Below are 27,397 nucleotides of genomic sequence, written 5' to 3'. Positions count from 1 at the left end.
TGGGACAACTCACTCTTTAGGTGCCGATGCCTTAAGCCCAACAGCAATGCCATTTCGTAACAAAGGCGGCCACTGGCCAGCTGACGCCCAGACACCAGGACTTGGGCCAACCAGAGAAGCACCTGTACTAATTCCATGTCTGTCTCCACGCTGGTCTGGAGTTCAGAATAGAGTCGGACGGCCCGCAGGAGATAGTCCTTGGCTGGTTGCCGAGCCCAGGACTTGAGAGTCAGGTGGCCAAGATTGGCCAAAGTCACCGCCTGGTTACGCACGTTCCCCATTTCCTGAGCTCTGTTCAAAGCCCGGAGATAGTTCTTGGCTGCCCTGTTCACCCGGCCTTCACCTTGAAGTGCAAGGCCCAGGAGGTTATGGACCACCCCCTTTTGGGTGATGCTCTCCATCTCCTTCTGAGAGTATAGCAGCGGCTCAAGAATGTCCAACGCCTTCTTTGCCTGGCTGGCTATGAGATAAGCCCACGCCAGGCACAGGGAAGACTCGAAGGCCTCCTGCTCACCCAGCAGCTGCCCTAGCACCAAGGCCTGGCTCAGGTAGTGGATGGCGCCATCAGGAGACCTGTGTTGGAGGTACACTTTGGACAGGATGAGACACAGGGCCCTCTGGGTGCTCCGACTGGCCTGCTCTTCACAGGCAACCAGCGCCTGCCTGAGCGCTGGGCAGGCCAGGGCAGAAACCTCACCCCAGCTTAAAGAGGGAACTCCAAGGAGCTTGGCGGTGTTCTGGAGAACCAGGTAGACCTGCCAAATTGGAAGGGACATCCCTTGGGCACTCTGGGTACCACGTTGCTGGACAGAGGCCACCGCAAGGTGTGGAAGGTATTTCTTATCGTACAGAAAACTCAAGATGGTGGCCACGGCATCCAGGTCAGGAGGGTGTCCAGAGAGGAGTTGCAGACGCTCGGCAAAGGGCAGGACCTCCTCATGCCGGCCTAGGTCCAGGAGCAATCGGATGGCCAGGAAGCAGGCCCTGGCCTCCAGGACACAGCTGCCAGCCACAATCCCCTGGCGTAGCACATAGGCCACAACGTCAAGCTCATTCTTGGTGCTGGACTCACGGTCAGGCAGGCAGGCCAACAGGGCACCTGCTTTTTCCAGCAGGGCTGAGCCTTTATGCCTCAGCCTCTGCCTCAGGTAGATGGCAGCCAGATTGATGTACAGAGCAGCCACCAAGGATAGGTCCTCAAATGCCCCATCGAGGATGTACATAGCCTCCTCAAAGTACACCCTGGCCTGAGAGAGTTTGACCCTCCTGACGCTCAGCCGGCCCAGGAGGAAGCAGAGCCGGGCATGGGCCCAGGTCATGTGGTTCCTCTTGGCCCACTTCCTTGAGGCCTCCAGGTAGGCCACAAGTTCGTCCTCCTCAGAGAAGCTGTAAAAGGAAGATGTGAGGAAAGAGAAGGAGGAGTCGTAGAGGCTCCTAAAGTGGTCAGTGTAGCCCTTGTGATCCAGAAACGCCAGCATGGGGGCGAAATTCTCAGCCTCCTCCTCTTCCTGACCAGTGTTTAGGTCCACGAGCAGTTCTGGGTCATCGAGGTCATCGGGCTCTGGCAAGTGATAGCTGTCTGAGGCTGCTGAGAGGAGCTCCTCCTCCAGGCTGGAGTCCTCGGAACTGCTGGACTGTCTGGAGCCCACGGCCTGATGCTCCTCCCAGGCTCTACCAGTCCTGGCCTCCTTGAAGCCTTCAGGCTGGGACGCTGTAAGGGACAGGCAGAGTTGGGCAACCCTAAGCACCTGCCACTGTGGTGGCCAGCTCCTGGCAAGAGGGCAGGAGGCTGTTCTGAAGGACCGGAGGTCAGGTTCGGCATGATCTCTACTCACCACTTAGATCGTTTGGAAGATTCTGGATGGATTCAAATCCACCTGGATAGAGAGGAAAGACAGACCTGATGTTAGGTCAGAATAGGCCACCATGCCTAGGCCTGCAGGTATGTACCCCAGACCCGTGGTCCCGTCAGGACCCTTTGTGTTTAAATTTCTCTAAGAAACTGGGAAGAATCTTCTCCTTTATCATCAGCTTAAGAGCTGTAGGGACCTGGAGAGCATCTTGTTTAAGCCACTCACTTCACAGTTGGGCACTGAGGTAGAAATAAGACCCAGAGCCAGAAAAGAAAAGTGGAGAAGCTAGAAACACGAGCTCTCTTCTAGGAGGTGTGGGAATGGGGAGGATGACAAAATCTAAAGACCCAAATCTCCCAGGCAGATGACAACAGAGCCATGATCAAAACTCCCAAGCATGGCGCACTTTGTGGCATGTGGCATCATGCCACGTGGACACCCTTCCTTCTTCCTTCCTCCGTTCGTTCATCGTTCACCTTCTCAACAGTCATTGATCCAGTATGTACAATGGGACACGGGACTAGGTGACCAAGGGTGACTAATGAAGCAACTAGAGTGAAGAGGCCACTGAGCGTCCTGGTTTTGGTCCTCACGTAACTTCATGGGATGAGGTCGAAGGAACAGTGTTGAGCACAGCATTTAGATATTTTGAGTCTGAGGTACTCGCAGGGGCTCTAGGCTGAGAATGAAGTAGATCTGTAGCCAAAGAAAAAAGTTGAGACTTGCAAATACAGATTGAGGACCCACAGCCCATCCCAAGGAATGGGCCCAGGTCCTAGGAGAAGTGTTTGGACAAGAAAGCAAAGCAGCTGGGGGAGGGGAGTTTGTGAATGAGCCAGAGAAACACCAGCATCTCCCAGCAGGTGGGAGGCAGTGAAGGAGACTGGAAAGGCACAGTCAGAGAGAAAAGAGACACAGAGACCAAGGTGCCTGTGGGACCATCGCCTGACGTCACAAAAGTGGAAGAAGGCTGGTCGACAACCAAGAAGACACCTTGAGTTTGGCAGCAAAGAACTTAACTCTCTTAGCAAAAGCAGTCATGGTACAACTGTGGACGCGAAGACCAGGTTCGTCTCCATGGGACAGGGGCTTCTGGAAATAAGATTCTAACTCTTCCTGGCAGAGAAACAACAGCTGCCTGTGCCCTCACTCTGCGCTCTCCAATGAACTTTGAGGACAGCAGGCCCTTCACCAAGTCAAGCCTCGGCCTACTACTCTCTGTGAGAGTCGTTGTACATACTTGAGATCTGTAAGCTCTGAAGGGTAGAAGGCCCCATGGCCAAATGTGGGAGAGACAGGGAACCGGGCTCTGGAGAGCTACTGTTGTGCCCTGTCCCTCCCTGACGTTGAGAGCACATGAGAGTCTCACTGCAGCCATATCTCTCCAGGCCAGGGCCACCAAGAACACAAATGGTGCGTGAGTTGCAAAAAGATGCTCCCTCTGGAAGGAAGAAGTACCCAGAGGCACTCCTTCCTGGGGCACAGGACTTGAGGAAGCTGGAATTTACCAACAGGATGCCCCTCTGCTGGTTGCCTTGGTGACAGTGGAAACCTTTATAACCACTAGGCTCTCGGCTACCCGGGACCTGCTCCTAGATCTCTCCCAATCATTGGATCAACGGTTGGTGGATCCCTTAGATCCAAGTCTGTGGCCTGCCCCTGCTGAAGGCAGACCCAAAGTAGTCTTGGATTGTCGGACCTCAGCAACCCCTGCCAGACAACGTCCACAGCTTCAGCTTCCTGGTCCAGCCTGGTAGGGGGTGTGACCTGTTTGTGGCAAGAAAGTTCTGCCAGGGCTGATGCAGACGCCTGGGCTAGGTGCTCCTCACAAGTGCTCCTTGTGCATGGTGAAAGATTCTAATGCCCACCTCTGCTCCAGGGAGCGGGCCTGTGTGTTCCCTCGGCAGATTCTCTGTCCTGGGCCCATGAACTGTGCCCCATCTGATCTGGCCACACAGGGGTGGACACAATATCACCATCACTGAAGAGATGGGAGAAACACTCAAACCACTCAAACCACTGTCAAAGGGTGAACGTCCTTCTTGACACAGAGCAGCAGGCCTTTCCAAAATAAGGAAAAGGAGTGGCAGTCGCTCGCTCAATCAGTCATGCAGAAACTGATGAAAACTGCCAGCACTGAGGTCCCTCCCCCACCCAAAGCCAACACACCCCAACAGACGAATGTCATTCTGTGTTGGGGCCAGTGTGGTAGAGGAGGGAGGGTCCTGACTAGAAAATGGGCAAAGGCGGTTCTTGGCCTGGTTCAGGCACAAATTCACCAGGAACTCAATTTCCAATCTATAAAATGAGAGGAGAAATCACCTCTTAGAACCTGTAACCTTCTACAGTCCTGTCTTTATCATTGGGGACCTAGACCCCCTTCAGCCCTAGGGGAAGAGACCTCAGTCTCAACTCAGGCAGTTTTCTTCTCCAAGATTAGAACGGAAGGCTCAATCTGGTTGACCTCGCATGCTGTCACTGAGCTGAGCTTTCAAAGGGGTCTGAGGAGCAAATACTCACTAAGCCGGTAGACAGACGCTATGTCAGTATGAGCAAGGGTGTGGAGGAAGCTGGCACACTCAGCTTTCCTGTCACTTCCCAGGACCCACAGAGAGCATCTTTCCTCATCGCTGAAAAAGGCGGAGCTCTTGTTCCTGCATTGAGACAAAAGACATGGATGTTGATCGGTGCCAGGCCCCAGACGCAACCATTCTCTCTCCAGCCCAGGATATAGCGAAGGCCACAGAGAAACCGCCAACTCGCTTGCCACAGCTGAAATCAGACTCCTCAGCTCATTGTTGCATAAGGTGTTTGCCTCTCCTGCCAAGGAAGAAAAGCTATCAGCACCCCACTCGTGAAGAGATGAGCTATGCTGCTGCTGAACAGGTCGAAGCGGAGACGAAAACACCCCTCCTGTTGAAACTCCATCTCTCAAGAAAAACAAAGGCCCTTCTCTCGACGCCTCCCCTTTCTTGGAGACCACCCGGTGCCCATTTTTAATGGAAAGAGGAATTGGTTGCCCCCAAAGGGAAGGGTTGAAAAGGGACCGTTAAGAGATATTTCTTTGTCAGGGACGGGTGGCACAATCTAGAGGAGCGATGAAGAAAGTTTGACTATGGTCAAAAGGGAATTTTCACAACTGCTGCCATCTCATTTCACGACACAGAACAAAAGCACTATGTGGCATTCAGAGAGTGGATGGGAAGTGGGGAGAAGGAAGGTCAAGGGCGGCAAGAAGTGACTGCAGATAATAGAGATCCTTATACTTGCTGTGCTGTACAAACTCGTTAAAACCAATTTGCTTACTAGAAATTCGCCATCGAATCAAAGAATGTGGAAACTAGAAGTGCTTTGGAAAGAATTCAATCCAGAATCTACCTGAACAATTTTTAAGATCTCTTTCAGGTCTAAATCAGGCTGGGTTTTTTTAAACCTCAGAATCCATTTTTTTAAACAAAAATAACTTGGAAGGTCCGAGAGTTAATAACGGCTACTAGTTGGGGGGTGGGGAGCTTATCGTGAATCAGACCGTCTGAGCTCATATAGTCTACACAATTGCCCTCTGAGGCAGGAGGTATTCTTATCACTTTTTGCACAGGATGACACTGACACACAGAAAAATAAAGTTGGTGGTTAGGAAGTGGTACAGCAGGACGTAAAAAGAGCTTCTCTAGTTCAGGCTGAATTGAGGGAGGGGCAGGGATAAGAGTGCTGTGGTCTGCCACCTACATTTGTCCCCAGAACTCAGGTCAACCCGGTGATGAGAAGGCCAGGAGCTAACGTGAACGGCTCAAGGTGGCACCACCAGTTCATGGCAGAACGGGCACGAAAGCTCTGTCCCGACACCGGGCCCAGGACTCTTTCCATGACACTTACTGACTCTGCACCTCTCTGGCCTGACTTCCAGATTCTCCCAGACCATGAGAGCAGCCATCCTCAAAAGAGCACCTAGCTGAAATCTACAACTAAACTTAGCTGAGATTAAAAAAAAAAAAATTATAGGATTTCAAATCTCTGTAGAACCCTTACATTTTACACAGCATTTCCTGAACTCGCTATTTCATTTAGCGACATGCTCAGAATGACACAGCTAGAAAGTGGTCAAGCTGAGACAGAAACTGTGATCTTCTGCCTGTGTGCCTGTTGCCTCATAGCTGATCTGCTAATGGCCTGAGTCCCAGCTATTTAGAAAGAGTCCAAGACGCCTCACAAATTACATTAGGGTTTCCCTGGCATGGAAATTGGGTCAGAATGGTAGGACTTCTAGAAATAGGGCAGGCTGAGCTGCTCCACAGGGGGCTACTCTCACCCACATACACAGACAAATCCTAGATAAAACGTGACATGGATGAATATTCTCATACATTCTTTAACCTGAAAGGAGGCAAAGGAAATGCCTGGGAGCCAGAAACAAAAGGAGAAACCAAAGTCAAGTTGAGAAGCCAGAGCAGATGGCCCCAAGACCCCAGGGGTTCTCAGCTGGGATACTTGCCCTCAGAGTTGGGGCTCACCTTATAATGCCACACAGGGACAGGAGATGTGACTTTGGGTCTATGTGAAGCCAGGAAGCTGAATTGAGCTCCCTACATAGCTTTGAGCTCCCTTTGAGCCTGAAGTCTGGAAGAACTACAACTTCTGTAAAGAGGAGATGGGAAAACTTGCCTGCCAACAACACACTTTCCATCTGTGTGAGTCTCTGGAAAAAATCAAACACCTGGACTCACACCATTAGAAGGTATGGGCTCTGAATTACACTCTACAATGGAGGTATCAGAGTCAGAGAACTTAACATTGAAAAACCAGCTCTGGACCTTGAGTTTCCTCGAGTTCCTAAGTTTTCAAGGAAAACAAATGCCAAAACTGCTCTACTGGGATGTTTTCTTCAGTCCAGCTTCATGCAGAGACCATGTTTTAAAATGTTGGGAATTCGTTCATGTAACCAAAAATACAAACACAAGGAAAGGAGCTATGGACAATGAGTGCCAGCAGGTGCACAAATAGGTAAATGAACACTACAAAAGCTAGAAATAGCAACAACCTGAAGAGTAATTTATAATAGGCATGGTTAACATGATGAAATAAAAGACTGAATAGAAGCTACGGAGAAAATATGAACCTGGTCAGTAGAAACAAGTATATGTGAAAAATAGCAAAATACAAATTCTAGACATGAAAATAAAGGCATGGACACTTAGGACGACATGGGTTGAGTTAAACGGCAGGTTTAGTCTCAGCAGAGGAGAGAATTAGTGGAACTGAAGACGGTTCTGAGGAAACCACCCAGAATGCACCTAGAAGAACAAAAAGATGAAAAATGGAAAAGAACCGATTAAGCGAGATTGAGGATAGAATGGCAAGTCCAACATACCTCTGATAGGAATATTCCAGAAGAGAGACTAAAAAGAATGAGAGAGAGGCAATATTCAAAGGGAGAATGACTGAGAATTTTCCAGAATTGAAGAAAGACATGAGTCTTCAAATTGAAGAAGTACACCACGTCCTAAGCAAAATAAATAAAAATAATAAAAATTTTAACATGACTTCCATTTCTTTAGGGTTATCGGTCTTTTCATGTTTCCTGTTTCTCCTAATCCTTCTTTCTGGGTTCAACGATCTATTACTTGACTGTTCGATTTACAGGATGAAAGTTAAACAGAAAAGATAAGAGCATAAATTAACGAAATAAAAACAAATAAAGTAGAAGAAAACAATAAAGGTAAATGTGAAATTAGTGAAATAGAAAACAAAGAAACAATAAAGATGGTCAACATCAGAAAAGTTGTTTCTGAGGATTCATAAAATGGACAAAACCCTGGCAAAACAGATTTGAAATTTTATATTAATAGTTATTTTCCCCTCCACTTTGAAGGCTATTCCATACTCAGCTAAATTATCATTCACAAGTATATTTTAAGTATATTTAAGACAAACAAGGACTGGAGACTGAGAGTAGTTACAACTCACAGATCTCCAATGAAATAACTACTAAAAGATACATGATGTGAACAAGGGAGTGGACACCTTGCGATAAATATGTAACAGAAAAATCACATCTAGGTATATCGTAGTACAAACCATTAGTAAGAATAACCTTTAAAAAATGAGAAAAAAAGGTGCCTACCTGCCAAGAATTGGCTGTGAGATTAACAGCAAACTTATCATCAGCAAAAATAGATGCCACAAGAAATGGAATTATAGGGACACCTGGTGGCTCAGTCAGTTAAGTGTCTGACTTCGGCTCAGGTCATGATCTCACGGTTTGTGCTTGAGCCCCAAGTTGGCCTCTAGGCTGACAGCTCAGAGCCTGGAAACTGCTTCAGATTCTGTGTCTCCCTCTCTTTCTGCCTCTCCCCCACTCATACTCTGTCTCTCTCACAAAAATAAATATTTTTTAAAAATTCTTTAATAAAAAAAAGGCAGAGATAAACAATATCAAGTATAAAAAAGGGGATGTAAGAAGCAGAATTTTTCAAACTTCTAATACTATGAAATACTGGCTTGGGGCACCTGGGTGGCTCAGTCGGTTGAGCGTCCGACTTCGCTCAGGTCACGATCTCACGGTCCGTGAGTTCGAGCCCCGCATCGGGCTCTGTGCTGACAGCTCAGAGCCTGGAGCCTGCTTCAGATTCTGTGTCTCCCTCTCTCTCTGGCCCTTCCCCCGTTCATGCTCTGTCTCTCTGTCTCAAAAATAAATAAATGTTAAAAAAATTAAAAAAAAAAAGAAATACTGGCTTTACTCTTATGTTCTTTCATCTGATACTGAGTGCATTAATTTTTCAGTTTTGCTTATTTTTTAATTTACACATTTCAATGTATACATTTCCTTTAAGTAACACTTTGGTGAAATGAACTATATCTACTGTAATGTGAATATCCTAAATTTACCCTATCAACTGAAAAAAAGGCCAGTTACAGAAAAAAAAAAACATTTATATACATTTCTAAATACACAAAACTCTAGTATGTTGTTGTTGTTGTTGTTTTTGCAAGTGAACATCTATTCCTAAAATGTATCGGAATAAGGACTGGGAGGATACATATCAAATTAAAATAGAGTCTGCCCCTGGGGTAAGAATCAGGACCAGAAGGCAAAAATCAAAAGGAGTAAAAAAGGGTCTTCAGTTATATCTAAAGACATTTTTCCCTCAACACACACACACACACACACACACACACACACACACACCCCAAATACTCTTTAAAAACACAAAATCAAAAGAAAAGAATGGTCTGGCATTCTGTCACCATCAGAAGCTTTTAAATCTCTAAAGGCACTCTGGCCAAAACAAATACCATGTCTATTTAGACAGAATGCCTGCCCCCACGTTTTAAGAACTGGTTTTCCAGCTGCTGTTGCTGTGAAACTAGGTAGCTGATAGTGAAATATGTGCTGTTAAAAAAAGGAAACCCCCAACTTTGCCTCCTTGGAAAAACAGGATCCCTTTCCCATGTGTCAGAGGCACAGACCAAACCTGTCTCACAAAACAGCTTCTGTGAAATTTCACTCTTAATTGTCCCAATTTGGTTAAATAAATACAGTTGGATGGATGATGGATGGATGGGAGGGAGGGAGGATGGATGGATGGATGGATGGATGGATGGATGGTTGGATGGATGAGTGGATGAATGAATGAATGGATGGATGGATGAATTAATGAATGAATGAATGTACTCTTTAGGGAGTAATATACTAGCACAGGGAGGGAGACTATGGGAAGAGGAAGGACACCAGCAAATGCTAGACCTTCTTCAGAAACCTGATACCACATGAATACAGACTAAGAGTGACACCCAGTGGCCAGACCACCTGCATAACACACAGGATGATTCCCAGGACCTCTGCACCCTGACTGTTGCTTGTGACCAGGTGGTTTATGGACTTTGACTCTCATTGCTGTGATTTGGGGAGGTCTGTAATCTAGGGAGTGCTTTGGGGGGAGAAGGGGTGTGATAAGCCACTCCCCCCCTCCCCCGCTCCTTCTTCCCTCTCCCCCTGTCTCCTGGCTCACTTTCCCCTTCCCTACCCAATATGTAGTCTCTAGTGATGGGGTCCCACAGGTGACAAGGTAGAGAGGCCATCAGAAGACACTAGAAACAAGGAGAATTTCTCATGCCACCACTTCAATACAGGGGGTTATGTTCTTCATGGTGAGAGTGGACCCAACGAAGTCAGCTAAAATGTGGTAATCAAATTAATTTAGAGGTACAAGTTATTGCCATTTGGGGCAAGGTACGAGGTACAGTCCCATAATGTATGACATCTGACACATTGCCCCCGACATCTTATTCAAACTGCTTCTCAAAGATTACCCATGGCAGTAACAGCACTAGTGAGAGTCAATGCGTATTGGTCATATACACACACACACTGTGCCACGCACCATTCCAAGTGCTTTACATGTACAGTATTAGCTCATGTTAACTCCTGACAACCCTATGGGCAAGTACTAACATTGTATGCATTTTACAGTTGAGAAACCTGAGGCATAGAGACACCGATGGATATATCCAAGGTCCTGAAGCTGGGAAGCTAGCGGAGACACACAATGTGCTCACATGGCCATAAATGCCTCTCAGGCAGTCTGGCTCTGGAATTCTGATTACCAAGCTATGCTGCCTCCCGATGACCAGTGACCTCCCCATGGTCACGGACTTCTCAGTGACCAGTGACCTCTCAATGGTCAATCCCAAAGGCCTTTCAGCAGGCAGCCCTGCTTTACCGCTTTGCAGCCTGCAACAGTGTTCATGATCTCCCCACCTCCCTTCCTCCCTCCGACTCATCTTGCCCCTTTGTTCCTTCATCTCCTTTGCTACATTTCTTTCTTCCTCTGCGCTGTAAATTGTTCTTCCCCACCAAATCTCAGTGCTCTTTATTCTTTCTCCCTCTTACCAGGACCTCAGCTGCAGAACTGTGTTGCTGAAAAAAGAATGCTAGCTTTAACATCAGGATTCTGGGGTCCCAGACGCGGAGGCTTGGGTTCAGCCCTTTCACTCCTAGGGTCCTCACTAGCCCCTGCGGTAAATGAGGGGGTGGCTTGAGCAGTGGTTCTCATTGTGGCTGCACATTAGCCCCACCTGGGGAACTTCCATAACCATGGCTGCCCAGGGCCCACCTGCACCAATGAGATAGAATCTCTGGGGGCAGAACACAGGCATCCGTATTTATAAAGCTCTTGGAATCTCTAAATTCCTGTTGACTGGTTCACAGCAGTGACCTCTGCTCTCCGTTCCTTCCACCCCTTCCTAAGTGCCAGCCTCAGCATTCTCACTGGTCTCCTGCCTCGAGCTTCTCCCCTGCCCATGCACACCTCGCTCAAAGCCATGGTTAGAGAAGTTCCAGGCACATCATTTGTCACCCTTTCTCAGAGACACTCGCTGGCTCCCCGTTCTCTGCCAGTTAAAGGACACAGGCCCCTGCACAGGCATTCTCCGTCTGCCACCTCATGGCCACGTCATGCCCCGCCAAGTCTTTGCCACACCAGTGCTCTCCTGATGACCTGCTTCTCAATGAGCAGGAGCCATTCCTCAAGCATCCCCCTCACTTTTCCTACCTGTGTTCACGTTTCTCCATTTCCATCGGTTGAAATATCTTGCATCATACAAAGCTGGCTCAAATACTGCCTATTTCATGAGAGTTCTCCGAACACCCTTTTCCTCCTTATAAACTCCCATTCACTCCATAATCCTTTAGGGGCTCAGTGAGTCTCTTCCTTGATTAGACTCACTTGGATTCCCACATTTCTGTGTAGGGAAAACGACCTTCTGTCTCTTCTCCTTATAAAGGTCAGGGCTTAGAAGGAGATTTTGCCCTTCTTCCACTCTCTTCGGTGGCTCTTTCATACAAGGGAAGGGATTCCAGTCCGAGTGTTCAGGGCCTTCGATAGTCCTTGAGCCACATTTTCCCTGTGTCTCAATGTGGCAGCCAACTCTGTTCCTTCTGGTACTTTCTGGGCCCAGGCTTCCTACTGTTTCTTTACTCATGCAGGAAGGCCAACCCGGAGAGACTGGTCAATATTCCTGCTGCTCATTGGTCACACGATCTGTTTCTCAGAACCAGCCCTCTAGACTCCAGGCAGAAACGAGTATAAGATGCACTCTACCATCATGGCCAACACTGTTGCCACACAATTAGCTTTCAGCAGGTAAACCTCCATGGGAGGATCTCTCCTTTCCCTGAGCTGTAATCTATAGGTCCCTGTGTGAGCCCTTCCCTAATGGGGCCCCTTGATTGGATGGGTAAGTGGCAGAATACAAGAACCAACACCACACCTGCAGGGATGACAGCAGGCCCTTCACCTTGGGGCCGTGCTTCTCTCCTTACAGGAAGGCTTTCATGACCATCTGCTGAGCGGAACTGACCTGACTCATTCCTTGATCACTCATCCTCCCCTTCCCATCAGCCCTGGGGACAACTTTGGTGGTCAGAATGCGCTCTTCTGGCTCTGTCTTGCCAGGGAACCCTGGAGCTCATCTCAATCCCATTCAGGATGGGGTGGGGCCACTGGGAAGGCACCCGCTCCAGGATCCCAGAGGGCCTGTCTGCCATACTCACATTGGGGAGTAAGACTCAGGATCTATGTTCCTGGTGGGGACAAAGCCCACTTCTCCTGAGCGTGTCGACTTTCCAATGAACCACGGAAGCCCAGGTATGACAAAGCCAATGATCTCGATGCTTTCTCCCTGGTGAAAATTCAGCTCATCCTTTTCTTCCCTCTCATATTCTTTCCAGGCCTTACATTTGCCTCTGCCTGTGGGGAGATAACATCCATGTCAACTAAATAAGGCAGAAACTGCTTCCAGCATACTATGAAATGAAGGGTCCCCAGAATTTAGAATTTCAAGGACCAGTAAAATCGTCTCCCCACCACACCGCCCCCACCAAAAAAAAAAAAAAAAAAAGAAAAGAAAAAGAAATTGGGAGGAATGACACAGGGTAACTGGCTCTTAACTTTGCCAAACTAGGACATTCAAAGAAAGGAGCTACCATCCACTGTCACCTTCACTTTACAAAAGAAATGATGTATTAACAAATGCAGGAAAGATCATCTCAGAATACTGGATATACGCTAAAACTGAATAAAGTTCACTCATGGCAAGCTGAAAAGCTTCCTATATCGTCCTACTATGTCTGATTTGCCATTGTCACATAAATACTTTGTGATGCTTAGCACAAATTGACAGACCAGTGTGAAAAACATTGTGGGATCTCTCCATTTCCTTCCAACTCCTTTGGCTACTATGAGCCTCGGTTTCCCCAACTGTACAATGGGAATAATAAGAATGCTTGCCTCATAAATATTAGGAAAAGCCAAAGAGATTACATGCACAATGCCTGGTACCTAATCAACCCTCCATAAATGTTAGCCTCGTGCCACCGGTGAACAGAAAACCGCTCAGGACCCAGAGGGATTTGGAAGACTTCCCTTCTGACGATGGTCATTACTCAGCTTGATGAGTTTCCCAGCTAAGATCTAGTAATGACATATTTATAAGCTCCGTACCGTCCAGTTTACAAAGTACGTTTAAGCCCATTTTCTCAGATCCTCCCCAGAGTCCCAAGGGGATCAGAATCCCCTTTTTATAGGTTAAAAGGTGGAAGCACAGAGAAGGTATGTGATTTGTCCAAGGAACTCAGTCTCTCAGCGTCTGGTTAACACTTCTTTCCGCTAATCCTGCTTTGCTTGGAACGATGGTTTTTATGTGTCTTAGTTTCCGTATTTGCGTTAGCCATTCTGCTAAAGCTACTGGCCTTTTTTTTTTTTTTTTTTTTTTTTTTTGTCCCCTGACATTTTTGATCAAGGTATTATCGGTTGTGTGTTCAAGGTCAGAAATTCCCACCACTTCGTGGGTTGATGGGATCTGTAGTGTGTTAAACACCTGCAGCGCACAAAAACCATACTAAGAGATTTTCAGATGTCCTTTGGTGGATTTCTCATGATATTCGAAGTCAGTTTTATGGTAACATTTTACTCATTAGGAACTTGTGGCACAGTAAGCTTGTGAACCGACGGAGATCACGCTGGTCTTAAGGTGCGGAGTCAGAATCTGAACCCAGAGCAGACATCACAGCCCTGTATTCATAACTCCAGGGAATGCTTGTACTGCCTCAGATAGCTGAAAATCTTACTTATGGTCAACTGATTGATTAGATCTAATGTCTGGGTTCCATAATTCCCTGCATTTCTTTTTATAAAGTGCTATTTGGGAAAAAAAAAATAAAGTGTCATTGGAGCTCAGAACTTATAAAATTGCACTTGGGCTAAGTTGGTTGGGAGTGGGGAGGGGCGCTAAGGGTGAAGATGAACGGAATTATATTTCAGACACTTAGAAAACATTACAGTTCATTTCCAGTAGATACACATATACTTATAGCTACATGTGTGTATGTGTATTTATGTGTACTCACATCCATACACATGCGTACAGAGATTACCTAGAATATACGCATATATACATAATACATAATATTATATATATGTAAATATTTCTCTATTCAACAAATATTTACTGAGTATATCCATTGTGTGCCAGGCATTCTGACTCTTCCTACATTCAAGACCCATTTCACCTAACTTTAAGGGAAATTGGAAAAACGTTTTGACCAGAGATTGAGAACAGGCAGCCTGCGGCCCACATGCGGCCCACACCAGGCTGCTTATTCACCCATACGTCTTTAAATCCCTATGGTCCCTACCACTCCCCTACCTCTCCCATTCAGGCCCTCTCTGCCCCTGGGAGCATTTGTATCAATAGCCCTGGGTTGAGACTTCTCATTTCACAGGCAAGGAAACCCAGGTTATAGAGAGCAACCACTTTCTCCAAGTCCCGGGAGCAGCAGAGGCTAAACAGGAATTCCCATCAATGGACTCCAAACTTGCAGATAAAATTAGGAGGCAGGGCGATATGATCTCCCCGACAATACCGTCTTCAACTCAGCCATACCGATCTGATAGGAGCCTGTCCAATCCCTCTTCCTGGAAAAGCCACAGCTTCCTGGATAGTTCTTTAGGAACCATCTGCCAATGGAAACGCGGGGTTTGCAAACACAGATTTCAAAAAACTGACAACAGCGAGCAGAATAGTCCGTTAAAATAACAATGAGGGTGATAATGGGTAAGTATCATGGTTATTAGTCCTATTATAATGATGACCGACATTTATTGGGCATTTAGGCACTGTGAAAAGGAGAGGAATTCAGCAGGCCTGGGATGATTTTTTTGGCTTTGCGATTAGTTGGCCAGTGAAATAACTAACAAGGGATCCCTTTCCATTATCACTGTCAAATTCTCTGCCAGAGCCAACCACACGGTCCACAGCCTGGGATCATGCATATTGTCACTTGGTATGTGACAATCTCCCGTCAGGGATTTTCAAACTTTAGTATGGAACACATCCTCTTACGTTCAAAGGGAGCTTATATAAAATGCAAATTCCTGAATCTAATCCTAATAGAGTCTGAAGATGGCCAGGGGGGCACTGAATTTATAGTAAATCCCCAGATGATTCTGATACAAATGGTCCCCAGTCCCCACATTGAGAAACATTGCATTTGGAGATCAGGCAGTAGGTTTCCTCTTAGCTACAATGCCCATCTGAAATTTTGAGTTGTCTCCAGTTTCATCAAGTTGTGCAAATTTTGACCGTTAAAAAAAATGACAAAAGACAAAAAACCATCCAGGTTTTCTTCCCACCCTGGCACCATAGATGCCCATATGTGCAAGCATGTCTCCTCTGTTCCGTGCAGACCCCAGTTCTGCTCTGGGACCCACTCCCAAGATGTAGGTGGCTACTCACTGGTGGAAAGGGAGCGGCAGAGGTTCCAGGGCTGACACGGGCACCAGGCCCCGCTGACCAGTCACCAGGGACACGCCCTCCCACTCGGATCCGCCTTCAACTATTTTCACGGAGATTAACTCCTTCTTCCAAAGTGTCAAATACTCCCCTTCCTTCTCAGGCGGCTGAGCCACAGAGCACACGGCTCTGCAGAAGAAGTGGCCTGTAGATAATGAGAAAAGCCCCTCCAAGGAGTAGAAGGAAGTGAAAAGGGATTATCACACAATGTAACATTTCTAACAGAAGCCGAAATACTTTTCTTCCTGGGAGTCAAGGACACAGCCAAGGGAGAGGCATCCCAGAGAGACTTTGGGATCCCAGAAGAACTGTACCGGGGTGAGGGGGGGAAAAGCCACTGAGAGGGAAGGCACTTAAATTAGACACCATAAGCTCTGAGTAATTGGTGAGAATAAGGTTTAATTGGGACTTTGCCTTGAAAAAAAAAAAAAGAAACAAAAATTAATGAAAATACATTTAACAGAATTTCAGTTACAATTGCAAGCTTCTGCTTAACCTGAGGACCAGAAAAGAATAAGTTGATTTGGGCGAATATAATTTCTGCAACTAGATTTTACAGTAGCACAGTATGACATTCTTTCCTTCCATTATGATTTGTGCAATGCAATCATAAACAGCATCATTTTGCAAAAGATTCTATGCAAATCTGGCTTTTTCACTGTGTCTGTGACGTCATCAGTTGTTAACTGATTGGCTGTAGCCCTGCTCAGATTCCTCCTTGTAAACAGATCAGCCGGTGCTCCAAGAAGTTCCCTGACACCACATTCCTCAATTTCATAAAATCTTGCGGGGTTTGTAAGATCTGCAATTTTATTTCACAATCCAATCATATATATTTTAAAAAGGGGTTCTTACTCTCAGATGCACATTAGTATTGTCTGGGCAACTTTCAAAAACCAAAGCCTGGCTCCTACCTCTGGAGATTTAATTGGCCCTGGTGGAGCCCTGGCATGGGCATCTTCTAAAAATTCCCCAAGTGGTTCTAACACCAGAAAATCAGTGAGACTGACAAATACAGCTGTTCATGGGATGTCAGTGTCAAACCAAGAGATACGTTTGGAGTAATATTATAACAGGTGGGTTCTTTATGAATATTCTCACCTTTGAATGATTTTTGCCTCTCTTTGTATCCTAATTACTTCAGAGACGCTGATAATAAATATCCACATAAAAGCCCATTCCACCCCACTCCAAGCTCACCTTCCTGTATCAGAAGTCCCAGGTATATTGTTTCCAGGTGTTTCTCATCCACGGAAACTTGGATCTCTGTATCTTCCACCAATCTGCAGTTGAGCCAGTACTTGTGGTCAAAGAGGAGATGTTCCAGACATGCAGATACATAGCCTAAGAAATCAAGCCAACAAGATTCCTGGACAACGTGATTTCTGCCATTAGCTGAGCCCAGGAAAGGTTGAGAAAGTTCCTTTCGGAAGTTCCTTCTTGGACTTCCATCCTCAACCTGACCCCATTTAACTGGCATTAGAAGAGCATAGAGAGGTAGCTAGAAAATTTCTAGAGTGAACTGATTCTTCTCAGCATCTGTTGGGAAATACAAGTCATTTTTAAAGGATATTTACCATTTCCAACATGTTTTGGGTCACCATAAATGCGCAATGAGCTGACCAAACCTAATTACCTTTTTCTAATACATCCATGGAGCAATCTCCAAGATCATAATTTGGACCCTGGGAGGTCCTGGTCACCACCCCCTTTCAGGTTTTCCTGACTTGAGTTTCAAATTTCTATGTCCCAGATGATGCAGTGGCTGGTGGGCTGTCCATGACCCACAAAGGAGTCAGGATTTTCTTTAACATCCCCTCTCTGACCCTCTCCATCAGTCATTGTCAGTATGGTCTCCCTTGTTAAAACCAGACTGGAAACTCTGCAAATTGCAATTATGGGTAATAATTCACACACGCCTATAAATGTGAATGATTTATGTTAAAATTTTGCTTCTGTTTGAGACTGCCTCTTTCTTAAGATGCAAAAACCTGTTTTTTTTCCATTCTGACTCTCCATTATACCTGCTTAGGCCTCGTGTGTTTTCTATAATTGTGCATCTTGTACTTTAATTGCACACAAATCACCTGGGGATCATATTAAAATACAGATGCTGGGCCAGTTGGTCTGGGATGGGTGCTGGGATTCCACTTTTCTAGCAAGCTCTACATGAGGCCAATGCTGCTGGTCCATGGAGTACACTTTAAACTGGAGGCGGGTCTCTAAATGATCACAGGAGACGCACAGTATGGAGAACAGAAAGTCGCCATGACTACGAGAGAAGCTATACCTTCTAGCCAAGAACCATCTTGACCCCTCCCTCCCTCCACAAGGTCATTTCCTAGAAAACCCTGCAATCTGAGTCCCCTTTAGCAGATAACTTCCCATCCCTTTCTTTGACCCTTTTCCAAAAACGTGGGCTACAGTATCCAGAGCTTTACTATTCTGAGCAGCTACTCTGATCTTACTGAAGACTGGTTTCCTTTTTTTTTTTCGAAACCATCAATCTGTATCTCTCCCAGTCCTTTGAATTTAGTAGATCCCTAAGAACTTCCTGCCAGTTGCTTGATTATCTGAGAAAGTAGTCTCTTCCTGAAATCGAAGAAATGTGGCACATGGCATTTGAGGGTAGTAGTCAATATTTGCTTTAGATTTAGTTCCAGGTAGTTTGTGACATTTCAAAAGTTAACCATCCACGTTAGGGCTCTAACCTCTTTCAGTTATCAGAGCTGGGCCAATTCCCTAATGTCAAGCCCTACATATTGGCTGAACTTTGATGTAGTTACGTCCTCCACCTGCTTGCTCCACATCATACCTAAGTTCAAGTAGGTGGAAAACTTCCAGATTTCCTCCACGGTCTTGAAGGTGATGAGGAACTGAGCCTTCTGGGACTGGATACCCACCAACCTGGCTGAGAGGTCCTGGGTGAAGAGAACAGTGAGAAGACCTGGGGTGACAGCGTCTTGTTAATGATCTCATAGACACGCAAAATGCTTCGTATGAATTTCTTGATTGTGGCATTGATTTGTTTTTACATCACCAAAAAAAAAAAAGGAAACAACCTAAATGTCCATCAAGAGGAGACTGGTGAATTATGATTCATCCACGCAATGGAATATTATGATATTACGCAGCCATAAAAAAGAATGAGGAAATTCTTGGTGCTCTGACACAGTTCCAAATATACGCTGCTAAATGGAACAGCCACAACAGAAAGAAAGCAAGGTGCAAAGAATACCTTTTGTGTTAAAAAAAAAAAAAAAGGTGTATAAGGGAAGGGTAAGGATAGATAATAGAAGGCACCTTGAAAGAAACTTTGATTGTGAATCTATGTCTAATGAGTATTTTCATAAAGCTGACAGAAAAACCAAATTACACAAAAACAAAAATCATCCACAATCCCCCCTCCTAGAGATCATCGATGTTAACACCCTTGCATATTAACTCTGAATCCTTTTTCCTCTCCGTGAGTTTGGAAGTAACTATTTTTATATAAGTAGAATTACATTATGTAAGTTGTTTTGTAATCTTTTGTAACTAAATAATATTTTGTGAACCAGCTCCCTTGTCGTTAAATAACCTGCATTCTTCTTAATGGTTACGTATGTCATTGCTACATTAATATAATTAATTCTTAACATTGCCTTATGGTTAGACATTTGAGTTGTTTTAATTTTCTTACCATCCTAAACAGTACCGTGATAAACATCTTAGAGTTAAATCTTTGTACACATCTTTGATAGTCTTGACGCAAGTTATTCTGAGATGTGCATTTGGGAATGCAGACATCCATGTTTTCAATCCTAAAACGCGGGGGCCAAACTGCCCTCCAGAAAGGCTGTGCTAGGCCAGTTTGCATGCTCCCCCACCCCAGTTTTTTTAATAACTGAGAAAACAGGCCTGAACCACTATGCAGACTTGGTTTTCCCTTGCAATCTTTTCCTGTTGCTTGTCCAAGCTTCTAGAGTTGACTATAAGGACTGATGGCCAGAACATCCTTTCTCCCCCAAACCAGGTCCTGCTATCAAAGATCAACCCCCAGAATGCTGTTCTGGGAGAACCCTGTGGAAAGAAGAGGATAGAAAGAGAGGATATCTACCCTGTGGATAGAAGAGAAGAGGACAGGAGAAAGAGCCCTCAGATCAACAAAGTCAAAACGCTGGGGTTCTCCCATACCAGGCCCCAGGAGTCCCCAGATCCTTGGAGGATGTCGATCCTGTTGCTCAGGGAACGGGCTCTAGATAAAAATTGATTTCTGGGAGATTCAGCAATCATCAGGCACCTCACAAAGATCTTTATGAACATTGCCTCATTTACTCACAATAACCCTGTGAAAAGAGTACGATTACACTACTGAATACATTCTAAGATGTGCTTTTCCCACATTTGATCATTTCTGAAACAAGAGAGAAGGAAGCACAGCATCATACTTAATTGGCCGTATTTCTTTTCTTTCCTTTGAGGTATATAAGATGTTGGTGCGTTTTATAATCAAATGGCACCTCAGATTTAATAGAAAATGGCCCTCTCCACGTCAACAAGGGCCAGGCACAGACAGGTTAAGCAATCTGCCCATGGTCACCTGTGTGTGTGCCGTGGCACCTTGGCAGGAGCTGAGATCCAGCCGACTCCAGGTCTCAGTTCTGGCACACAAGTTTGCCTGGCTCAATCCTCAACCCAGCAGACCACCTGGCTCAATCAAACCCAGTCTTGCCCACGCCAAGAGTGACTCAAATTTTAAAAAAAACTATGGTGCCAGTTAGCAGCTTGTGCCTCCAAGTTTCTGAATTCTGGAAATTAAAAAAAAAAACACTACTATTTATAATTTATCTACTATTTATGGAGTATATACCACCACCCAAGCAAAGCCAAGCTCTCTACAGATACTGACTCACTGACTCCTCCCAACAAACCAAACACTTTCTTTCTTTTTTTTTTATATGTGACAGATTAATAGAACACATTTCCCTTTATAATTCGTATCAAATTAATTCAGGGACTGTAAAAATAACTAGAACATATTAGTTTATTACATAAGGTAATATTCTCTTTATCCCACCTCTAGTTGCAACAATTTTTAACCATTTCTGACTTTGGCTCTCCTAGTAAGTCCCTCCTAAGCTGTAAATAATTTGGTCATACCCTTCTTCCTTGGTGTAACAACTGAAGATACTAGCTACCCACTATGAAAGAGGACGATTGGTTTTTTACTTCAATGCCTTTTTCCCTCCCATTCTAAAATGTATAGTTACTAATTTTTGATTGGCAATTTTGGTAATTAAAAAAAACACATACTTATTGGTTACCAGTGTTGAGGAAAGGGGACAGAGGAGAGTTATTGTTTAGTAGGTACAGAGCTTCCATCTGGGATGATGGAAAAGTTCTGGAATGAACAGTGATGATGGTTGCATAAAAATGTGAGTGCACTTAATGTCACCGAATTACACACTGAAAATAATTAAAGTTGAGAGTTTATGTTATGTATATTTTATCACAATAAAAAACAATAAAATTCCAATTAAAAAAATTAATTTCATTTTTTTTAAAGTATACTTGATAGACATCATAACGATTCCCATCCTACACAGGTAAGTAACTTGTAGAAAGTCAAACAAATAACAGTGGCAGATTTGAAACCGTTTTCTCTGACTCTGCAACTCCTCGCCAGCTTCGGAGTGCTGCCTATTCTTGTTGGGCAGAAAATATGTACATTTTCATTCATTGTTTCCTTCAGTCAGCCCTGTTCTTGAGGGCCTACTTTGTTCCCGGCGCTGTCCCAGGTGCTGGTGAACCTTGCAGCGGCCGGACGAACACAAGGCAGGCTAAGAATTGCACCCCTCCATCCAAGCTCACCTTAAACAGTGCACGCACCTCCTGGTCCTCATTCTCCAGCGCCCAGAGCCGCCTCCTGGCTGCTTCCTGCAGGGGGCCGTTTACACACCTCCTGGAGCGGCTCTTCACACTGAAGGAGAGGGTCAGATCTTAAAAAGAAGAGAGAGAGAAATGCAATCAGGTCAGGCTGGAAATGCAATAAAAGGGAAGAAAGAATTAGATGAGGCCCAATGCTTCCCACACTTAAACCTTAAATTGGTATCCTCATTAATTAGAGATTACAAGTACTCCTAACTACCTAACAATCTTCTAAGCACCTTTTGAAAAATGTCCCCCAAGGCAGAAAAGAAAAAGAAAAGGCTGAAGCCCCAGCATGTTCTGGAATCCCAGGAGTTGCTGTTGGTTATTCCTGCTTTGAACAAGGTATATTTCTACGCTGCCTGGCACTGAGTGCCGACACAAACAGTTAGACATATATTGCCTCCTGCGAATGATTTGTGAAAGTTTTGAACAAATACCAACTTATCCATTCATAGGGAAATGTATTAATATGTCAAATGTATGATATGTCATAGATATTATGTACTTTATATACTATGCATACACCATACGTTTTTCTCTAAACCATTTCTTTCTAATAATGTTTCTATTAATGTTTGTCAGGGTAACTGGTAATGTATTAAAGTCTACCTTTAATTTCTTCAAAATGCACATTTATTCAACCACTATTGTGAGCAGAAGCTGCTTCAGGCGCTGGGGTATCACAGGAACAAAATAGACACGGTCCCTGTTCTCACAGAGCTTGTATTCTAGGCAAGTAACCCATTGGGTGAACACAATAATTTCGGATGGAGAAAAGTGCTACAAACTGAACGCAATCAGGCGAACAGACAGAGGGACCAAGCACTTGGAGGCTGAGGTATGCCTTTGAATAGTGTTGTGAGGAAAGGTCACCCTGAGGAGGTTCATCTTATAACCGAACTTTGCCACATGCCTTCTTTAGACAATAAGTAGCCATCTTGTTAATAATTAGCAAACGCAAGGAGCCAAAAAGGCATTGGACTGCATAACCATGGAGGTCTCTCTTCTAAGCCTAACTTGCAGGGACTTTGCAAATCCCTGAGCACTTTAAAGACGGCCCCTCTCATGCTGACCTGGGTAACACAAGGCAGCCTGGAATCCTACCTGTAAGAGGCCCATTTTTAAACTAGAAGTCCTGAAAATGTTGTGGCTGCCGATCGGCTCCAATAGGACACGCCCAACTGACCTGACATTGGTATGAACTGCGGGTGGATGTGTGTTCCACTCCGTTCCTCCCTGGCCTGCGATCTAATCTCATCCAAGCCGTCCATCTTCAGCCGAGCGGATCCAGTCTTCTGGTAGCCTCACTGATCAGCGCGCTGACCTCTCGGAGGAGGCAGGAGGCGAAGCCCAGGGAGGCGGAGTCACACAGACCTGGGCTCAAGGCTGGGCTCCGCGCTGGCTAACTGCCATGCCCAACAGTTAATTACCTCTCTACACTTGACTTTTCTCACTAGCAAAATGACTTGTCGAATAACCTATCTCACACAGCTTTTAAGAAGCTTACAAATGAGATTATGCATATAAAGCTTTTTGTTCAGGGCCTCCAACATAGCAAATACTCACTTAACACCTTAAGCGCTGGCTCTTGACCCTCACAAACTTCCCACCCCCACCCCAGTGCTACAGCAATTCCTGATCTCTCTGCTCTCATCTTGTCACACCTGTAATCAACCTTGACTCTGATTCTGGGATGCCTTTTTGCCAAGCCCATCGGTCCTGTCCTTCCAAAGCCTGACCCAAACTCCCTTCTAGAATCTCTTGCAATAGCCCCGAACGAATGACAGTCCTTTCAGTGGGGATCTCCTTGCCCTGCATATGGATCCGTGGATATGTCACTCAAAAGACTGGATTTAAATAAGCAAACTGCTTTTGAGATCCCAACAGGTGAGAGCCATCCGTGAGAGCCTCCTGTCTGGGATCCTACAGTGCCCTCAGCATGACCAGACCGGGGAATAAATCAAGTTCACTCCAGTGTTAGTGTGAAGTGCATTTTGTCATTTTTTAAAAATCTTTCTGAAAACTGGTCGTTTAATCATGCTAATGTATCTGATTGATTTTGTCTACACCTCTTCTGCATAAAGGAGAGCTTGGCCGCTGGAGCAAAGTGTCCCCTTCTCACTCCGTGACTTTCCCGGAAACAGCATCCTGGAGGAAAACACTGAAAGATGGAAGAGACCAGCCCCGGTTGGATAAATTTCACCTACACGTACCCTCTGTTCATTGGCCTTCATGCATTGAGAAGGCAAAATGCTGACTCCACTGCCTTCAGGAAACAACAGATGGCAAGTTACCTTTTTTTCCAGGATGGCCCAAGCTGACAGACAAATAAGCAGACTGACACAAGAACAAGAAAGGGCAAGGTTTTTCTCATCGTCAGCCCAGCAGTTGGACAGAATTGAAAAAATAATAATAATAAAAATAAAGAACCTGTAATGACAAGTAAGCAATATCCATTCACCTAGTTCATGTCGCTTGTAACATTCATAATGCAAATCTTTTTCGCAAATCTAACACTTGTATGCCAGACAGGAGCACGTGCTTGGAGCGGCAATGAAGCACAGTGGTTATGAACAAGGACCCAGGTTTGATTGCTTTTCTTGTCACCTACTAGCTTTGCAGTGGTGGCGAAGTTGCCTTTCTCTCTGGGACTCTGCCACCTTTGCAATGGGGAGTTTGGCGGCACCTCCTAGAGGTGAGCACGTGAGAATGAGACGCGATCACTTAGCACATGCTTGACACACGATTTGCCCTCAAAAATGGTCCCTGATGATGATATACTTTCTTTAGTACAGCAAATATATATGGAGCTCCTAATACGTGCTGGATCGTGAAGAGCTTTGAGTGTCAGCCTGAGAAGCTTTAACTTAATCCTGCAGGCGATGGAGAGAGCACCGGAAGATTTGTGAGCAAGTGAATGTCATAGTCAAGGCCATGCCCACAACGATGCATTTTGTGGTGGTGACTAGAAAGGATAAGAGGAAGGGAGCTTGCAGGTGGGAGACATAAGGAGGTTACTGTGGTATTCGACATGGATAATATTTGTTTCAACAAATAAGGCTTCTCTTTAGGGTTTAAATACCTGGAGTCATATTCTGTGACAGGAAACATTTTTCCTTGTCTTCAGATGAGGCTATAACCTCACTCGATATGGTTGGATCCTTGGAAGGAGTTTCTTTACCTGGAGGAGAGCAAGTGAAAGATCATTTGTGTGGGTGTAAGCAAGATAGAAGCATGGACTGTAAGTCCTTGTCAAGTGACAATTTTTTCTCCAGGGCTGGTGGCATGGAAGAATTCTCACTGCTTGCACCATTACCTTGTAATTATTTAGTACTCAACTGTTATCAAAGACCTGTCACACATGCTCCCTCAATCCTGCAGTGGCCTGGGTGCCCCTGTTTTATTTAAAATAAACAGGGGCGCCTGGGTGGCTCAGTCGGTTGAGGTTCCGACTTCGGCTCAGGTCATGATCTCATGGTCTGTGAGTTCGAGCCCCGTGTCGGGGCTCTGTGCTGAGAGCTCGGAGCCTGGAGCCTGCTTCAGATTCTGTGTCTCCCTCTCTCTCTGACCCTCCCCTGCTCATGCTCTGTCTCTCTCTGCCTCAAAAATAAATAAACATTAAAAAAAATTTTTTTTAATAAACAGAACAGATTCGTGCTCACACGTCAGACTGGGTCCCCTGGCTGAGTACCCTGAAGATGCTCATTCTGTGTTGAGCCTTCAAGGTCATTATAGATCTGAGGTCCATGGGTGGATCACAGAACTGTTAGAGCAGAGCAAGACAGAGTGGTATCATTAGGGAGATGACTGAGGCATGCATGGTCGTCATGGACCTGAAATGTACGATGGTCCCCAGACTGTCTGCCCACTAGAGTCCTGTATGAGATCTCCAAAATATTCCTGTCTTCGCAGCTGTAGAATTGGAGTGAAAGGGGAAGAAAGAGGGTCATGACATAGGCTAGGGTTAGGAAGGAGGCTATTTTGATGGCATAGAGTTGAAAAGAGAAGCGAATACAGCCATAAAGCATGGGGCAATGGTTATAAAAGAATAGAAGGACATTTCCCAAGTATCACTGGGAAATGTGGGCCTCCTTCGTGGTATCCCGAAAATACAAGAGAACTCATTGACACATTACTTGTGTGGTTACTCTGTTCCTTTGACCGCGAAACTGTTCAAGGACTATCCCATGGGATCAGCATATTATGAGCACTACCTTCTCCTGGAAAGAGGGGTTAGGAATCTTGGCTCAACCACTCTGTGGGAGGCACTCAGTTAATTCTCCCAGTTTCTTCAACTGTAAAACTGTGCTAGGTCAGGCTCAAGTAGACCTACCAGCTTCCCATTCTGGACCTGTTCTTCTACTGATGCAGCCCAAGAGTGATAAGGGACCAGCAATCACACTCCATCCACTCACTGCTGATTGGTGCCGAACCCAGATTCTCACACTGCTGCCAGGGGTCTTGGCCTCCACTCCATGCCTATGCAGCAAGATTTTGAGGCCCGGGTGGAGGACCTTCCATTTCTTCATAGCAGGAGCAGTTAGCACATTTGGGGGTGATGTATAGGGAGAATGAAATGGATTCGGGTTTGAATAGGCAGAAGGAGGGGCCCGTCAGCTCACAGCCTTTCATCCAGTCCATCTTGTTAGGCATTCAGTGCTGAAAGCAACTTAGCTGGAAGGCTGGCAGTCATGAGCTATCGAGCTATTGTTGAACAGGAGTATTTTGTGGTTCTGCTCCCAGGAACCAAAGGTAACGGTAGCAAAAAGCCACAGGCTTGAGAATCGTGAGATAAGAGGTTGAGCACAAATCAGATTCTCCCACACCCTAGCTAATGACCTTGGGCAAGACATTTCACCCATCCATTTTCCGAGGCTTCACTTTGCCACTCATAAATGTCAGACTGATCTAAGTTAGTGTTTCTCAACTCTGACTGCCCACTTGAATCACTCAGATGGGTTTTTAAAAATAGCAGTGTCTAGGCTACATCTCCAGAAATGCTGACTTACTTGCTTCCTAGTGCAGCCCAGTCATAGACATTCTTTTAAATTCTCCAAGTGATTCTAATTTGGCCCAGTGTTGGGAACCATACACCCAGACTGGTGCTTCTCAAACTTGAATGTGTGTATGAATTGCCTGGGGATATTGATAAAATTTAGATTCTGTCTCAACTAGGTTGAAAGCCTACGGTTCTGCCTGTCTAATGTGCTCCCTAGTGGAGCTCCTGCTGGTCCCAGGAAAACACTTGGAGTGGCGGCCTGCTTCTCTACTCTGAGACACTGAAAACTGATTGACTAGAGACCAGAGACTATAACAAACCCACAAGCATCTTTTTTTCTTTTTTTGTTCTTTTTTTGGTCGTCTCTTTTCTTTTCCTCCTCCCAACCCCCAGAACAGTGAATTTTTTAAAGTTTAAATTTGAATTCCTTGACATCATTTAGAAACTGGGATACTCTCAGAGAGGGAAGGAGGCAAACCATAAGAGACTCTTAAATACTGCGAACAAACTGAGGGTGGATGGGGGGTGGGTGGGGAGAGGGGAAAGTGGGTGATGGGCATTGAGGAGGGCACCTGTTGGGATGAGCACTGGGTGTTGTATGGAAACCAATTGGACAACAAATTGTATAAAAAAATAAATAAAAATAAAATAAAGTAAAACGTATATTGATCATTGAAAAAAAAAGAAACTGGGATATTCTACATAGCCTAGATGCTTGGCTTCACTTTGAAAACTGGAAGATCTGTAGCTCAGGGCCCTCATGTGACAGCAGTCAGCTGGA

General features: G+C 45.4%; 1 protein-coding gene across 9 annotated transcripts in view; it reads right to left on the bottom strand.

Annotated features, from left to right (window-relative positions):
* SH3TC2 (SH3 domain and tetratricopeptide repeats 2) overlaps positions 1-27,397 on the bottom strand; it is an 86,727-nt gene that overhangs the window by 16,270 nt on the left and 43,060 nt on the right. For 4 of the 9 annotated variants that reach the window (XM_053200546.1, XM_027076799.2, XM_015079807.3 and 1 more), the window contains exons 2-11: positions 24,700-24,798; positions 21,558-21,685; positions 18,520-18,625; positions 16,905-17,048; positions 15,648-15,849; positions 14,796-14,869; positions 12,406-12,601; positions 4,374-4,507; positions 1,836-1,877; positions 14-1,711 (exon numbers count right to left, since the gene is read on the bottom strand). In XM_053200546.1, coding sequence (XP_053056521.1) covers positions 14-1,711; positions 1,836-1,877; positions 4,374-4,507; positions 12,406-12,601; positions 14,796-14,869; positions 15,648-15,849; positions 16,905-17,048; positions 18,520-18,625; positions 21,558-21,685; positions 24,700-24,709 — 2,734 coding nt within the window. In that variant the 5' untranslated portion in view covers positions 24,710-24,798. Of the gene's footprint in view, positions 1-13; positions 1,712-1,835; positions 1,878-4,373; positions 4,508-12,405; positions 12,602-14,795; positions 14,870-15,647; positions 15,850-16,904; positions 17,049-18,519; positions 21,686-22,721; positions 23,213-24,699; positions 24,799-25,950; positions 27,003-27,397 lie in introns of those variants that run through there. The other 5 variants (XM_027076779.2, XM_027076782.2, XM_027076796.2 and 2 more) reach the window with 5 other exon arrangements.

The sequence above is a fragment of the Acinonyx jubatus genome, chromosome A1 (genome assembly GCF_027475565.1).
Source record: "Acinonyx jubatus isolate Ajub_Pintada_27869175 chromosome A1, VMU_Ajub_asm_v1.0, whole genome shotgun sequence".
NCBI classification, from domain to species: domain Eukaryota; kingdom Metazoa; phylum Chordata; class Mammalia; order Carnivora; family Felidae; genus Acinonyx; species Acinonyx jubatus.
The sequence above is the reverse complement of the archived record's forward strand: the minus strand, read 5'-3'. Positions and strand labels throughout refer to the sequence as shown.